Raw genomic sequence first — 16728 nt, forward strand, 5'->3', positions numbered from 1 at the left:
TCAGATCAAGGACTGCGTATCTACATAGACACTCAGAACGTTGTATCTGTCTTGTTAGTCTCACCATCTTTCAGACTTTGTCCATTTAACCTCTATTTCACCATTTAACATATCCGCCATTAAGCTAATTAAAGGAAATGGTGTGCCAAACAGCTGTCCTGCTTTATTTAGGCATTGTAGATGCAGCCTCAACAGCCTTACGTGAAATAGGGCCCCTTCTACCTGATTCAAAGTCATTATTTTTCACATTAACTTGCTATTATAGAGTTTCTACATAAAGAATCTGGAGAGGTCGAAACCCAACAGACATTGCTGTTAAATATTCAAGTTACTGTATAATGCTGAGACTTCTGCATCCAGCCTCCACATTGAGTCTACCGATCTGGCTCAGATTTGTGAAAACAGGCCTATGACTCAGCAAAAAATCATAGATATGTCATGCTAAAATTACACTTTGTCAGGTGATTTCTCCATACAGCACAATATAATAGTCACAATGACCCACAGGAATATTGTGGAACTACTTTCCTGCTCCACACAGTGGCCTACAAGAAGGACAAATCCCAGTATCACCAGGTTGCTCAATATACATGCACAATTAAATAATAGATGGTAATTAATTTGGTTTAAAAAAATAAGATATTGCATTTCTCTCAACAGGCACAGCTCATGTACAATTGCCAACATGTCAACAACTCTGCCCGTCAACATACAATTTAGCAGCAGCCGCCTTCAAATGGGACATTTGGAGACTCAGGACACTCAGCATGGGCGGTGAGTAGTTGGCATTCAGCAGAAAGCGGATGGAACACTTTGAAATATATCTCTCTAGTTATATGAGCTATCACTCCGATTAGTCACCATCTGTCTCCTCAGACCTGACTTGTGTTTGCCAACCACAATCAATAAACAAATCGAGATTTGACTAAGGAAGAGGCTGAGGGGACACCCACCATCTTCCATCCTCTGGCTGCTCCAGTGATTGCACGTGGGTGCAACCGTGCTTGCATGCGTACGGCTGCTTATTAGGCAGTAATGTGCCGCTGTCATTGCTCTGACATGGTCAAGGTCACTCTGGATAAGGGGACACCATGAAACCACAGCACAGCATCCTGCACATTTAAACTGGCTCTTTTTATTCATCCTTCTCTCTGTCTTGGTGCAAACTGCAGTTTTACTAACAAAGACATGAATGGATGTCTCATTATTTAAGAAAAGAGGTCAAAAGAAGAAAGGGAGGGAGTGCAAACATTACAACTGTAGCAGACAATGAACAACATACTCTGATGAGATTATACAATAGGATTCACGACAGATGTGTGGAATGAAAATCCTGTATTGTTTGCAAAATGCTGTCGTCCAATCCTCACAGTAAGCACATTTTACCTGGTGGTAGAGGAGATACAGTGCCAGCTCCCTGAATATGTTTCTATTTAGACATGACAGCTATTCCCTGCTCACCTCATGTCCACGGTACACTCTACCTGCTCTGAACACCACTACTTCTTTTCAAAAATCTTACTGTCCTCCGCAATCTTCCGATATTATTCACATATAAAACCACACAAGGTTCCTTTACATACAGTCTCTCCAAACTGCTGTGATATTTAATATATTTTATAACCAGAGCTCTTCATTGATGCCTCATGTGCCTGCATTGTTTCTGAGTTGGACAAGAGTGGCCTGACCTTTTGATGGAAAGATTAAGAACAGTTTGTGTCAGCAATACACTAAGTAAGTTGTTACTTGACACCTTGAACCCAGCCATAGAGACTAGCAGGCTGATCCATCTGCCTCACCCTGTAGGGGTGATGGAGAACCATGGATACTGCCATGGGACAGGGGCTGAAACAACTGAACATAGAGCTGTTTGTAAAAGAAAATACCGATACTTTAAAGGTTGCTTCTAGGGCTGTGTATTGGCAAAAATCTGGCGATACAATGGGTATCACAGTACAGGGTTACAGTTCAATATATTCTGATATACTGCGATACTGTCAGCAAGGCGATGGATAGCTTTTTTTTAAATCTGATTTTAGGACAAATGTCAAAGTATAAAGAACACACCCCCATATGCATAAAATCTGTACTTTTACTTACTTTTGAGAATCAATACAATATCACAAAACAGAATATCGCATAGGATATTTGTTCCTTTATGTTGTTGTATGTATGTCACTGTCATACACATCTGGTAGCTCATACATATGGTCCTGATGTAGCAGATTAGTTGAGATTTTGTGTATTAAACTATTAATAAAATTGATTGACTTTTAATAGAAATGTAATGTGGTTTTTTTTATTACATAAAGTAAAGGCCCTGACTCCTTCACCAGAGACACATACAGACTGAGCTGGCAGTCTCTACTAAACAAAAGATGGGCTTTACCACTTTCCTGTTTTGATGCTGGTAGATCTGAGAGTATGTGAGACAGAGAGAGAGATACGCGAAGAGCTCAACGTATTCTTCAATACCTTTTTTTCCCCGTTTATCATATTTGATCGCCTGGTTGAGCATGCAGTCCCGCTCCACAGGCGCACCAGCTGTTTTGCCTGACGTGCTATGCCAAGGCGCTTTTGAAGCAGTCACACCTTTAGGGATCTCTGTGTGATCAGCCCCTTACACCTCCTCTGCAAGTATAGATAAATGAAGAGGAAACATCCTGGTAATCATTAGCTCCTATTTTTGGCCTTATTACTGCTAACAACAAGAAGTCATTTGTCTGTAGTATCTGCTGCAAGTTGTATCAATCCAACCCTGCTGCCACACAGCAGCAAGGGGATCATGTGTCATATATACTGTACCACAAAGGCCAGACACCAACATAATCAATCAGTTTGTCTATAGCATGCCTTTTCTACTGCTTCTCTCAGAGGGACCCATATGCAGCCATGCCTGTAGAATGTGCCTCTTGGTTCACTGTATCAGGGCGAGGGTGTGAAGCTCAGATCTTGGGGCTGAATTTAGTGTAGCACAGCTGAGCCTATGGTGAGGTATCTTATGGCCTGATCCAATGAATGTTTAATGGGTCTGGAGAAGTCGGCGTGGAGGAAGCTGACTGTGCTGCATCAGTAGGCCAGGCTGTAAAATGAGACCGGGGAGGAAGCCAACCAGCTCAGGATGGTGGGAGGAGAGGGGAGGGGAGGGGAGGCGAGAGGAGTGGAGTGAGAGTGGAGTGCAGTATTCAGAGAAAGTATACAGAACGGGACAGCAACCAAGATGTATGTTAGCAGGAAGCCATTACCAAAAACCACACTGCTGCACTAAAAACCCTCCAAATGAAAATGGTATGGGTATGAAGCGCTCTAATTCAAAACCTGCACTGAAATCAGGCTTATTTTAGGAGAAACAGACCACTTCAACTGCCTGCAACTGCCAAGTGCAAGAGAGGCGCACTGCTGTATGGTAAATTGAATATACTTTATCTGCTCATCCATCTAACTGCTTCCGCTGTCTGACAGTGCCAGTGCTCATGTGTCCACATCTGTAAAACTGGCAGTGGGCGAGTGGCAGTGAAGAAGCAGTGCACTGGGATCTCCACACAGATCAGGAATAAACTGTCAGCTCAATGGAAGGCTTTTCTTGCTTTTCTTTTTGCTTGGGTTGAATTTGACTGCAGACAAACTGGAGGCAGGATGCATTACCACCGTCTATAAACAAAGTCAGGATCACTTCAACGGTTTATTTGCAGTGTCACAATAACAAAAGTTACAGGGCCGAAGGATATGACAAGCCTCGTGAGAGACCCCAGAGCTGCCACGCAACGGCTCGATGGCTGCGCGATGTCAGGATGGTTGGGAGGCTGAACGGGGGAGAAGCGGAACAACAGAGCAGACTCAGCTCTCCAACCCAACTCACAACGGAACACTGAGATGTAGTCACACCAGGCGTCTCCACTTCTGTGTATTAAACAGAATTAGGCCTTAAGACCAGCAAGAAGCTTCAGTAAAATGTATCATGTCCTTCACAGTCCCTCCCTATCCTCACTGACTGGAATAAAACTTCTGCTCATCAGGGAGTGTTACTGTGTACATCTGTTTATTCATATGCCCAACTGCAAAACCCCATGCACCTGTGAACGATGTGCTAATGAGGCCTATAATCTGACATACCAGGAAAAAGAAGATATCTCACTTTAAAAAAAAATAAATCTTCCTCCCACAACTTTAAGAAGGTTAGTGGCTATTTAAATGATCAATTGACTGCATAAAAAGTATGCAGACTGCCTCATCTACATGTTTGGGTGCTCCTTTGGTCTTGGTGACTCAAACCCCCGAAACTAAACTGGCCATTGCAAATCTCACAAGTCACCTGTCACCTGTCATTAATGTGAAGCTACATACACTGCAATTAGAAACCAAGTGCACAAGGAAAAGGGCTTCAACAGAGAGCTGAAAAATATGACATATATACAACATATTTGTGCTCATTGTGCTGGCATTGTGTGTTTTATCATTCAGTAGCATAATACCAATATGCAAGCTGTTATTATGTGCTTTGATTTGTTTGATTACAAAGTAGTTTGAACTGTGAGGCTAATAAGACCGCCACTGAATGCAACAAGGTGTAAAACTCAACAAGGCATCTATTCAAGGGGTTTTACATCTGTCCATTACACGGAGCACAAATAAAGGCTAGTATGAACGGTGTACTTGATTTATCAAGCCATGCCACCAGGCCAGGAGCAGTCATATGTATGCGTAAAGAGAAGCATCTCTGGGAAATATAACAACAGAAACTAACTTAATATCATCAACAACTGTAAAAAGACAAGATAACATTTGGAATGTCATCTCTATTTTTATTAGCCACGCTGGTGGCGGGGCTCTAGGGACAGAAATTTGGTTTAGATTTCCACAGTGCCAGTGACTACCTGTACGGTCGCTACCATGACGCTAAAATACATTAAACATTTCTAGAATATTTTTTTCCCCAGGTTATTTTAACCAATTTCCAGGTGTTCTGACTGGAAAAATAGTTTGTAAATTTCCCGGTTTTCCAGGATGCGCGGAACCCTGATAAACACACACCTTAACTGAAGAACTAAAAGTGAAATTTGACTTTGCTCTGACTCATGGTCCAGGTCTAATCAAAGGAATTAAACTAAAATAGAATGTTCAATAATCCTCAGTGTGAACTCCAAATTGGCACTACAAGTCGTCAATACAACTTTTGTGCAATTTTTGATGATGTGCACATTCTGTGTACCCTGACTGCAGCAGCAATTACTAGCTGGACAGCTCTAAGATGAGTCAGCTGAAGGACACTGGTACAGAACAAATACCAGAGAGCTAAATCTTCCCGAAGAGCTGCTCCGAGGCAAATACTTTGTGATCAGTACGCCATACACACACTTAGAAATCTACCACAATCTATTTTAGTCCCTCACAGATCTGAGGAGTAGCTGTGAGGGAGAAGGGAGTATGTTTAGTATAAAACAGAGCAGAGTCTTTATATGAGCTGAGAGACAAGTGGAGAGATAGTGTCTTTATCCATGCTGAACTACACCACTGGACCCAAACTTCCTTCTCTACTGGCTCCCTGCTCCTTTCAGCAGTGATATATAATTGAGGTTACACAGGAAGGTAGATAAGCAACCCCGTCCTCCCCCGCGTAGAATTAAGCGTCAACCCCGGGACACTGAGTGATGGTGCAGACAAATGGAAATGCACTTGCAGCTGCTAACTGAAAGCCAAAGGCAAATATCTGCTGTTATGTTTACAGTTTCCGGCACTAGAAAAACTATCCCAAGCTTATTAAAGCTACTAAAGGTGTGAATGGTAAAGAGCAGCACATACAGTTTAGTCACACACTGTAAAACTTGACAACACATCTTAATAAAAGAGGTAAACATAAATTAATCAAGAATTAAACCCCACTCAAAAATGTATTGTCGAAGGAACTCAGTTGTTTTGAGTTTCCTTAATGTGTGCAGTATTTTAAGTAGTGGCAATATAATTCATTTATAATTATATAAGATATAATTAAGGATTTGTTTATTTTTGGTTTTATTTCAGTTTATTGATCATGATAAGTCCATGTATGCATCCAAATAATTCTTAATGATTACCCAAAGTGTAAAGATTTGATGTTAGTCACGTAAAAAAACAACGTAGCATTTTGATAATGAATCAATTCTAAATTGTTTTTAACCTCCGTCAGCTGTTTTGACACATAATGTCATAATTTTCTTTAGTGGCAGAACACTGAGTAAATTCAACTTGGTGGTAACATTTGAATGAAGAAGACGCGTTGAGGTTCCTTTATTCAGATTCTGTTCACACATAAATTTGAACATTTTAAGTTTGGAGAAATGCTGCATGAGTGTAACTTCAATTAACTTAATTTACCCAAGTTACCGTAACAATAAATACTTGAATTACTTCTACTTGAATCAAATATCTTGCTTCATGCTTCAAGTGTTTGAGTTAATACACTTAAAAGGTTTAAAGCAATCAGTTTCCACAAACAGTTTGAGTTGAACTAACTCATCAGGTTTTACAGTGCACTATGTTATTTTATCTATGATCCCAGCACTTCTACAAGCACATAAAGTGGAAAGATCCCTCTTGGAAGACAGGGAGAGGTAGAGCTGTTAACAGTCCATCTTCAACATGACAGCAATAATCACCATGTTGTAAGCACAGATCAGGTTTATTTCTGGGTTAACCAGACTAAAATAGTAACGAACTGACCTTGGTAAAACAGCAACACTCTGTGGACTGCTCATATATAATTGACAGCAACAATCTCAAACTACACATGAAGCATCTCTTGCCGACAATCTTTTCCATCAGTTCATCCAGCCAAGCAACCCCAACAGACTAGTTCACTGAACCAAAATGGAGGCTGCTGGGAGCTCTGTGGGGGGGGGTCGGGGGTACATGACAGGAGCCGCCAGTCACTGCTACTTGGCCCGAATACCAGCTTGATTGACATGTAAAGGTTGGTGACTTTTATGAAATGTGCTTTTTGCCCAGGGCAACAGGGGTGCTACTTTTCATTAAACTCAGCAGGAGGGAAGGATTCCCCCTGTACATGCACAGCAGATTACACCGTCTGAAATCATTCCACTTCCTATTTCTTCAGTTTCTGTTCAATTTAAATAAAGCTCATGCAAATTAAGGAAATTCATAGAGCATTAGAGCTGCAAATAACTTTTCTTTTCATTATCAATTAATTGATTAGTTGTTTGGTCCATACAATGTCAGAAAATGGTGAAAAATGTTGATCAGTGTTTCCCAAAGCCCAAGCTGACACCCTCTAATGTCTTGTTTTGTCCACAGCCCAAAGATTCAGTTTACTGTCATAGAGGACTAAACAAAGCAGAAAATATTCACATTTCAGAAGCTGATTTTTTTCTTAAAAAATGGCTCGAAATAGTGAATTATCAAAATGGTTGGCGATTGAAACTAGTTGTTGACAAGTAACTGATTCCTTTGCCATTTTCTTTACAGAAAAATCTTCTGCTTCTGTAAAAATTAAATAAAGCCCATACAAATTAATGTTATACAAAGAGTACACATTGGACATCTGCCATATTGCAGATAAAAACTAGTGGGCCTTTCAACATCTGTGAACTAGTGGTGAAACTGTCCAACTCCAATGAAGACTGTCAGCTCTACGTGAAGCTGACAGCATTTAAAAATAACCTCCAACAACTGCCATCTTATAAAATGTTGAGGGTTTTTTTGGCTCAGTGTGCAAGAGGCTTTAAGCTGAGATGCATCCTCTGATTTTAACAGGATGTGTGACCTCAATCCAGGAAGTTGAATGTTGGAATTAGAGAAACACTTTATCTGAAGCTGTGGGGCTCAGCGTAGGCCATCTCGCTCAGATTCAAGTTTAAACTCTGGTCTGCAAGGAGGGGAAACGCACACACACACCGAACATACACACTATAGGAAAGGAAATGAGTCTTCTGAAGTCTTAAGAGCAGAGTTATGCAGAGGTGCAGCTAAGGGCTGACGGTATAAACGCCACAGAAAGTTCACACAGAGATAGAGAGTACAGAGGAGTAGGTAGAAAAGACCAGAATAGTTTATGGTCATTTCTTCAGTTTTTTTATGACCTGTCTTTATAAAATGCTGTGAGTTAGATTTTGGGATGTGGTCTTGTGGTCGAGGCAGACGGCAGCCCACCTAGAGCCGGGGTTTGCTTGAAGTTTTTCCTTGCCACTGTCGCCCAATGCTTGTTAATGGTGGGAATTGTTGGGTCTCAACTTCGTAAGGAGTACTGTCTAGACCTGCTCTATTTGAGCTGAACACTCCTTTCTTCTCTTTCTTTTTCTCTGCTGAGCGTCCATGTAGGTGTTCCAACTTTATTTAATATGCCAGCTAAAGATGTCCTACATCTATAGACTGTATAATAACTTTCTGAACCATCTGAGCCGGCTTTCCTCTCTCTTCAGCGCTAACCTCAAGTGTTGACTGGGAAACAGAGTTATGGCTTATAAAAACGCATGAAAATATTAACAGGCATGAAAACGGGTCAGGGGTGAAAAAGGTGAGAAGGATATTACCCCTCTAGGGGGGTCCGGGCGCATGGTCCCCTGGAAGAAAATTTTGTATATATTTCACATTTTAAAGCATCAATCTGATTCATTTTGAGATGCACTTTTTGCCAACCTGGGGAGAGCTGGAGAAACTTAACTTCAGCCATCAGTCAAAAATATTATGGCCTCCTCACTGAGTATTATGCATTAAGCATTGTCAGCCAGCCTGTCCCTGGGGCTAACATTTACAGTATATGAGGCACAATGTGGCTTAATGCATAACCCCCACAAGAGATGGTGGACATGCTGTAACTTAACTTGTCTACTCTTCCATCATGATTGACAGCCAGTACAATGTTATGTCATTCAGATTTTAATACATTTTATTATTTCTTTTTTGTGATTTACCATTAGCTATACAAGCTAGCAGCTAACTTTAGTAACAATATCTAGCTAATGTTAGGCTAACGTTAACGGTAGCGTTAGCTAATAATTGTCCAGCGGAGCTTTAGCTGGCTAACGTTTGCTAAGCCTATGTCCACAGAGCTCCTGGGTAACTCTTAGATATACCAGAAAATATTAAAACACGAGCGAAGCGAACTGCTTGTAAACCAATCAGGTGATGGTATTCCCCCCCGACCTTCCCAGGGAAAGAAACTGGTGATGCGAGGCCCTTTGCGCTAATATTTCCATGCACTCGCGCTCCCTTCTGGCACACACACCTGTTCGCAATCTCTGGTACCTCTACCCTTTCAGAAGCACCTAGGTGCAGCCTCATTCAACTGGGCCCCAAGTCTACTGGCAAAGTCCAGAAATATGCTGTAATGCTTAAGAATGTCGAGTCATTTAGTCATTAACAGCAGTGATCGGTACCAGATAAAGGCCACACAGAACCCTCAACACACAAGTCCTTCAGTGAGAAAATGCTGAATACCCACAGGATTTAAATCCATGCTGTGAATGAGACACGAGTCTCCCTTTTCTTGGTCATCAGCAGCTTTGTTTTTGCCAAGCAGCCACCCACTTACAGGGAGAACACTCATTAAGTGATCATAGTGTAGGGATCATCAAAAAACAGGGATACCAGGAAAGTTTCTGGGAGTAAAAATTAATTAGGCACCAGTGCTCATTGCCAGCTCCATTTACACACACAGCTTACCCAAAAATACACATCCGCTGACTCGGGAGGCAGCGTGACTGAATCCCAAACACAAGTTCAAAAGTTTTCTGGGTGTTTCAGAGCTCCAGAGAATCTTGTTTCACTCAAACAAACACATAGCCTTAATGATATGCACCACACTGTAATCAGTGAGAACAAAAGCATTGAGAGGAAATACAGCCAAGAGGCATTCAAGATCCAATCATTCACCAGCAGGGGAGCAACTGCAATACTTTTCCTATCAGCTTAGAGGATCAACACAAATAAAAACTTCATCACATGGATGAAAACAGTAGGCCACAACTAACAATTATTTTCATTATCGATACACTGATTCATCATTTAGTCCATACAATGTCAGAAAATGATGAAAAATGTTGTCCAAGGTGACGTCCTCTATTGTCTTGTTTTGTCCACAACCCAAAAATATTGAGTTTACTGTCATAAAGGGTTAAAGAAAGCAGAAAATGTTCAAATTTTTTTAATTATAAAAAAATATAATCATATCATTGATTATTAAAATATTTAGCGATTTAATAGTTGACAAGTGATCAATTAATCATTGCTGCTGTAGTTTGAACTGATTCCTCCTCCATTTTCTTTACAGAAAAACCTTCTGTTTCTGTTAAATTTAAATGAAGCCCATACAAATTATGGTAATACATAGAGCACTAGGGCTGCAACTAACGAACATTCTCAGCTTTGATTTCTTTCTCCATTAATCGATTAGTTGTTTGGTCCATAAAATGTCAGAAAAGGATGAAAAATGTTGATCACTGTTTCCCAAAGCCAAAGATTACTCTAATGGTTGACAATGAACTGAAGAATCACTGCAGCCCTAGAAAATAGGAAGACGTGGAAAGCGAACGTGTGACATGTGTCTCTGTACTAGGGTTGGGCAATATGTAAAATGTTCCGCCACTGTCAGTCCAGCAGTCAGCGTTTGCCGATATAGTCGCACATGCGTGTGTGCTATGCCAGTCACATACTACTGGACTGAAATGAATCTAGTATTACGTCTGTGCTGTACTGACCCACATTAGGTCCAGTTTTTACCCAGTGATTTTTATTGAAACTGCAACTGGACCTCCTATATAATAATATCCTGTATAGTGACAGATAGAAAGGGAAGGATTTTGTATGGTGGTATTAAGGATGTAGTTACTGTGTCATTCCTTAGACAGGAACCGCTAAACACCTCTGATTGAACTCATTTTCATTTTCTGGTAAATCAGGCAAAATTTCCTGCACACACCTGCTGCACGTATGTGTTACCATGGTTACTAAATGATCTTGTATAAATACAGGCTATGTGACGCTTACGGTTGACAGATCGGGAAGGACGACCTCCTAACAGCTGATGATCGGCAGATGGATTTAACAGCAGTTTAGTTTTTGATTTCACACCACAAAGGAACCACATCAGAGTTCGCTTGAAGGCGGACTGAGACCCTCTTTTGGCAGGCGGTCTCAGTCTGGTTGTTTAATCCGCACCGGAGCTTGACTGACGGCTTTCACGCTAGCTCAAACGAACCAAAATAACACGGTAGAGCTTAACAGAACCAAACCAGACAGAGCAGATGTGAAGTGCAAAGACAGCTAAAAGCTTTTGAATGCTAAAATGTTCAAAAACAAACTGCACTTTTTTTTTGTTTTTTCCATTGTTTCTATCCACTACACTCCTGAACAACGGTGTCGGCCCGCAGCCCTCCTGGCACGTTATGCTATATGTATTTATCGAGCAACCGAGTGACATCTAACAGCTTAGTCATAATTAGTCCAACTCAGTCTAGGGCAGGCAGCCTGTTAGCAGGCATATGTTCAGATCCTGTTAAAGACACATTGCTCCCCGAGGGGATGCCAGCATGTTGACATGTGTGTGTAGGTTGTGTGTGTTTGCGTGGGTAGGGGCAACAAGTGGGTGTGTCAGCAGACGGTTGCTGTGGAGCGCGCCCCAAGCCTCCATTAACACAACCCACCATGTCCCCTTCCCTCGGCTACCCGGCCATGCTGAGAGAGGCCACTTGAAACCTGGAGGCAAAGCGAGTTCATCCGAGTGTACGGAAGAGGAAGACGACAGGACGGAGCCGGAGAGAGGAGGGGAAGGCAACGAGAACCTGAGTCACAGGGGGAAAGTGAGAGGCGGAGTGGGGGGGGGGAGGAAACAAGGTAAGGAAGAGAGGAAAGCGGAGAGAAGGAGCAGAACAGAGGCACAGGCTGGCTCAGGTCCAGGGTTATCACTGGCAAAAGTCAAGGCATTTGCCAGCTGCCAGCTGGAGACGGCAGCGCTCGGCCAGAAGGATGCTGCCCCGCTCGGCTCCTGTCGGCTGGTGTGTTTGTCTGCGTCTGTGTGTCTGAGAGCGCAGCGTGGATGCTGCGGAGCGCTGAGAGCTCCGCTGATGTGTTAAAGCGCCGGACAAGGACCATATGCAGAACCAGCTACACTGACTGAGGGGAGGGTCTTTACAAAACACAAACAAGTCCAGTCACAGTCGCTCCTCCTCTGCCATCCAGAAGCTAGCGTTAGTTCCCGCCAAAGCTGCCAGCAGTCCCTGCCGTGGAAGAGAGGAGGGGAGCTGCTTAAAAACATCTCCCTAAGTCTCCTTCTTTTGGCAGATGATGCTAAAGTGTATCCTCCTTAGGCGGGACATTGCATAAGTGAGTGTAGCCAGCCGAGCCCGGTCGCACGTCAGACGGATGTCAACAAAAATAAATACATATAAACCTGCAGGAGTCTGTGTAAAAAGTTTAACACACAGAAAGTTTGTTTATATCATCAAGCGCTCCTCTCTTCATCGTCTAATCAGCGATGCAGAGCCACAGACGCCGTCCCAATTTCCCCCATCATTCCTCTCTCTTGGAGATGAGTGTTAGGGAGGGAGGGAGGGAGGGAGGGAAAGTAGCAGGGATTCCGTTTTTCAGGGTAAAGTGTGAGGCTGCTGCAGCTTTACTCGCTCGCCACATGTGTCCCTCCCTTCTGACGTCAATGTGAGACAGGCACACGCATACACACTGCCACACCGCCATATTACATGCAGTTAGAGCTGGAACATCAGTTGATCAAAACATTATGTTTTTAAGTTTAAGTAACTTTTTGAAGTGCAAATCCCCCCAGAAAATCACTGATTTCATCTTCTGAAATGTGAGCATTGTATGACAGTACTCTGAACCTATGGGTGTCAGACTGATGGTCGGGCAAAAGAAGCAATGTGAATATTTCAGTTAGAGCTTTGGGAAATTGTGACAGGCATTTTTCACTATTATTTGACATTTCGTACTCCAAACTATAGAACATAATAGTCAGATTAAAGCTGCAGTAGGTAACCTTTATAAAAAAGAACTTTTCAAAGTCATATTTGCTGAAACTTTCACTATATCCTGACAGTAGTACATGAGACAGATAATGTGTGAGACAATCAGGTTCCTCTGGCTCCTCCTAATTGGATTTATCTTTCTTGGCTCTGATTGGATGTTTTCGTTCAGGCCCAGTGGATTCTTGTAAATCCCATTAGGAGCACTAGGAGGAGCCAGAGGAACCTGATTGTTTCACACATTATCTGTCTCATGTTCTACTGTCAGGATATAGTGACAGCTTCAGTAAATATGACTAAAAGTTATTTTTATAAAAGTTCCCTACTGCAGCTTTAATAATAATAAAAAATAATAATGAGTTCTATAATATCATGAGAGGTGAAACTGATTTTAGATGGGCCCTGCTGCACTAGGCACTTTCTGAATGACACCCATCAGCAGTGTGTGTCTTTTAGATATCTCTAAACCCTCAAGGGTGTCTATTTCCTCTGTGGCCCCTCTACAGGGAGGTTGGAGGTCAGCCACAGGTGGCACAGTAGAGGGACTTCCCGCCCATGAAGCCATCTTGACCCAAAACCTTCAGTGAGGCAGCCTTTACTTTTTACAATCCCAGTGCTAGAGCAGCCTGCCCAAGGATCTGAGAGCAGCTTTCAAAGTGTTCAAATGTTTTAACTCAAAACCCCACTCCACCCTGGTCTTTAACTAAGGAATGGTTTTTAGACATTAACATTTTTTACTCAATTATCTTCATTTCTTTTGTACATTTCATTGTGTTTTATTTGTTTGTAATTTCGGCCTCCTTTCGATTTTGGAATCTACCTTATTTAGTTTTACTCCATTCTGTCTCATTATCGTCTTGTCAGTCGTCTGTAAAGCACATTGAACTGTGTAAAAGGTGCTTGTCCAACAAAACGCCCTCTGCTCTTTTCCACAAGAAAGACAATTTGTGAAATCGTTTTAAACTCACATGAAGTCATCACACATGAACTGAAAAGCAGCCTCAGCATCCTGGGAAGTGTTTAAATTCACCTTAATGCGGTTCTAGCTCAGGAAGCGCCCCCTCTAACGGACAGAGCTGGTATGACTCAGCTTCAGCAGGAACAGCTCCCTAGGAAGAGGTTAATCCACTCATAGCATTTTAATGACATCCACACCAGCGCACCATACTAATCACATTTCACTCCACATTTCACGAAAAGCTGGCAGCCGGTGTGCAGCTGGTGGGGCCGCTGCAGCCCGGCTTCTGGCCGCACAGTGTCCTGGAGCTCCACGAAGAGCAAACTCACGCATCTCGGGAGGAATATGTCAGCCCCCAAATAGCCTGCAAAATCTATCACTCCGGAGCCAAGAACGTCACAACTCCGACAGTGGCGTTCATCAGAGAAAAGCACACAGCCCCGTGATGCATTACAGCGGCAATAAGCAGCTTTAAAACAGCTTCAACCAAAGGAGTCCCTCATCCTCCACGGTATCAGTCATCATACGGCGGACCGGTCCCTCATCATACGCCGGCCCGGCTCCGCTCAGGTGCTGAACACACGTATGAACTTCATGACGTAAAGTGTGACATTTTTAACATGCGAGATAAAAGTTAGCTAAAAGATAAGCGGGAAAACGCCTTTTTGAAAGAAAAGCAGCCCAGTGAAAAGTTGAGCGGTCGGCGCTGGTGGATACAGATACTGCACTTCGACTCACCTTGAGCGGCCGTTCCTCGGGTGCTGAATACACTTGCTATCAAAGTGGCCACATACCAAATCATAGTACTATTGCCGGCCAGAAATAAACCTCATCATATCTCAAAGTGCCCCTTTCGGTGAATCTCTCATCGCCGAGTGGCCCAGGACAAACTGAAGCGGGCCGGTATTCCTGTTTTCTTGTTAACCGAGCCCTGGACACTTTTCCATCGGCGCTTTCCCCTCTCTCTTCCCCTCTCCTCCGCTCTCCTCTCGCATCCTGAGACGGATCACCTGCGCCAATGGGACGAGAGCAGACGACGCGGTGAAACCAAGCGCGAGCTTTTAGAGAACCGCGGTCCCGCCTCCGCGCTCGCTTCATTGATGGGCGTGGGACGAGCGGGCCCGCTGATTGGTTACCTGCGGTGTCGCTTTCTCAGCTGGAATGTTGTGTTCAGGACATGTGTGAATACTCGGAGTTTTCAGTGTTCGGGTCGAAGAAGCGAGCTCCGTGTGCTCACGGAGGATAGAAAGAGAGCCTGCTCTTTCATTATTGGCTTTTTTCGACCATAACGCACTTATACTTACAATTATAGCTGTAATATCATGATGTTTATGCATCATTTTGAGTCTACATTTCAATTAAAACATTATCGATACAATATTTTCATAGTGGGGTTAGTTAGAAGCAAAAACATTACGCCTAAAGCAAGTCGTGAGACAAAAATAGGTAGATTAAAACAATAAAATAAGAAGGGAAAAATATTAACATCATTATCCTACATTGTGGTAATAGAAACGTTTAAAAGTTTTTTTTAACCAAAAAGGATTAGGTATGACTGAAATGACGATAACAAAGAGAAGATGCCCCATCAGGGTTTTTAATAAGTTCATCACTTATAGTAGGCTACAGAAAGGCCTACACAATATCAGTCCCAACCACAGATGGTGTAAATCCAACAGGTGGTTACGCTGTATAATAAACAGGCTATGATAAAACTCACTCCTGTTTGATTGAATGACAGTGATACTGCCAAACGTTGATTGTAGGTGTTTATACAATTTTGTGTGAGTCTGTGGAAGTGGGATCTATGGGTAAAACTGCAAGTTTCTAACTTCTGTGTTTAAAAGAGTTTTTAATTTTCCGGTTTTCATTTGAGCATTGAATGCAGCACCAGAGGGAACCGTTTCAAGGTGGGTTGGAGTGTGAAGCCGTAGCGGAGCTGCGGTATCATCCTGCGCAATTAGACGAGAGGAATCCTCTAGTGTTCACATCACTGCTATCCTTACATTCAAAGATATGAAATATGAGGAGCATGAAGGAATGAGTGGTGGGGAGGTTGCCATAGTAAAGAAATACCTGAAGACCTCCAGCACTTACTAAAACTATTTCAAATACTTATAACAAATAACTTGTCTGAGTTCAGCCTGATTCATCTTCATTGATACAGTGAGTCAAGGACAGATTCAAATTCAACTGACTCAGTCTGCCTTGCTCATAGAGCAGTTCTCCTCCACCTCCAAGTCTAAGCCCCCCCCGCACCCCAACCACTGCTCCTTCAGGAGGAGGCTCCAGTGACAGGCTCCAGCAGGATGACAAATAAATTCATTGGGAGTAATTTGAGGTCATTTGGTTTTACGTGTGCTGGTGTTGTTCTCATTTGCTCTTCTGGTCCCCAGCTTACAGATAATAATTGATTTGTTTCATCCACATAGTTTTTCCCACATAAAATCAATCAAATTTGACTACAGAGAAGTTCATGGCTTATGATGTCTTCTTTAAATATGAACCTCAATCAGAAACGTTCTAGCTGACGTCTTCTACTGTTCCACTTCATACATGATAAATAAATCATTCAAAACTGGCCAAATGATGACAAATGTGGCAGATGATACAACTTGTTTTGCAACCTCAGTCATCTGTTTTCATCTTCTCAGCAACTGAAGATATATTGGGACTGCTTTTTTAAAAACCTGTCTGTTCTTCTTCTTTAAAGCCCTGTCCAGTCTCCTGTTCTCAGTTTTTTTATTTCTAATGTTTCAAATCTTTGCTATTTCACTGAAGAGAAACTCAACAGAGTTTGCATCA

General features: G+C 42.4%; 1 protein-coding gene across 4 annotated transcripts in view; it reads right to left on the bottom strand.

The window, feature by feature from the left end:
* LOC127364170 (protein turtle homolog B-like) overlaps positions 1 to 14889 on the bottom strand; it is a 141235-nt gene extending 126346 nt beyond the window's left edge. For all 4 annotated transcript variants that reach the window (XM_051401441.1, XM_051401442.1, XM_051401440.1 and 1 more), the window contains exon 1: positions 14662 to 14889. In XM_051401441.1, the coding sequence (XP_051257401.1) occupies positions 14662 to 14725 (64 nt within the window). In that variant the 5' untranslated portion in view covers positions 14726 to 14889. The remainder of the gene's footprint in view (positions 1 to 14661) is intronic.
* Positions 14890 to 16728: the final 1839 nt, after the last annotated feature.

Source organism: Dicentrarchus labrax, unplaced genomic scaffold, assembly GCF_905237075.1.
Source record: "Dicentrarchus labrax unplaced genomic scaffold, dlabrax2021, whole genome shotgun sequence".
Taxonomy (NCBI): domain Eukaryota; kingdom Metazoa; phylum Chordata; class Actinopteri; family Moronidae; genus Dicentrarchus; species Dicentrarchus labrax.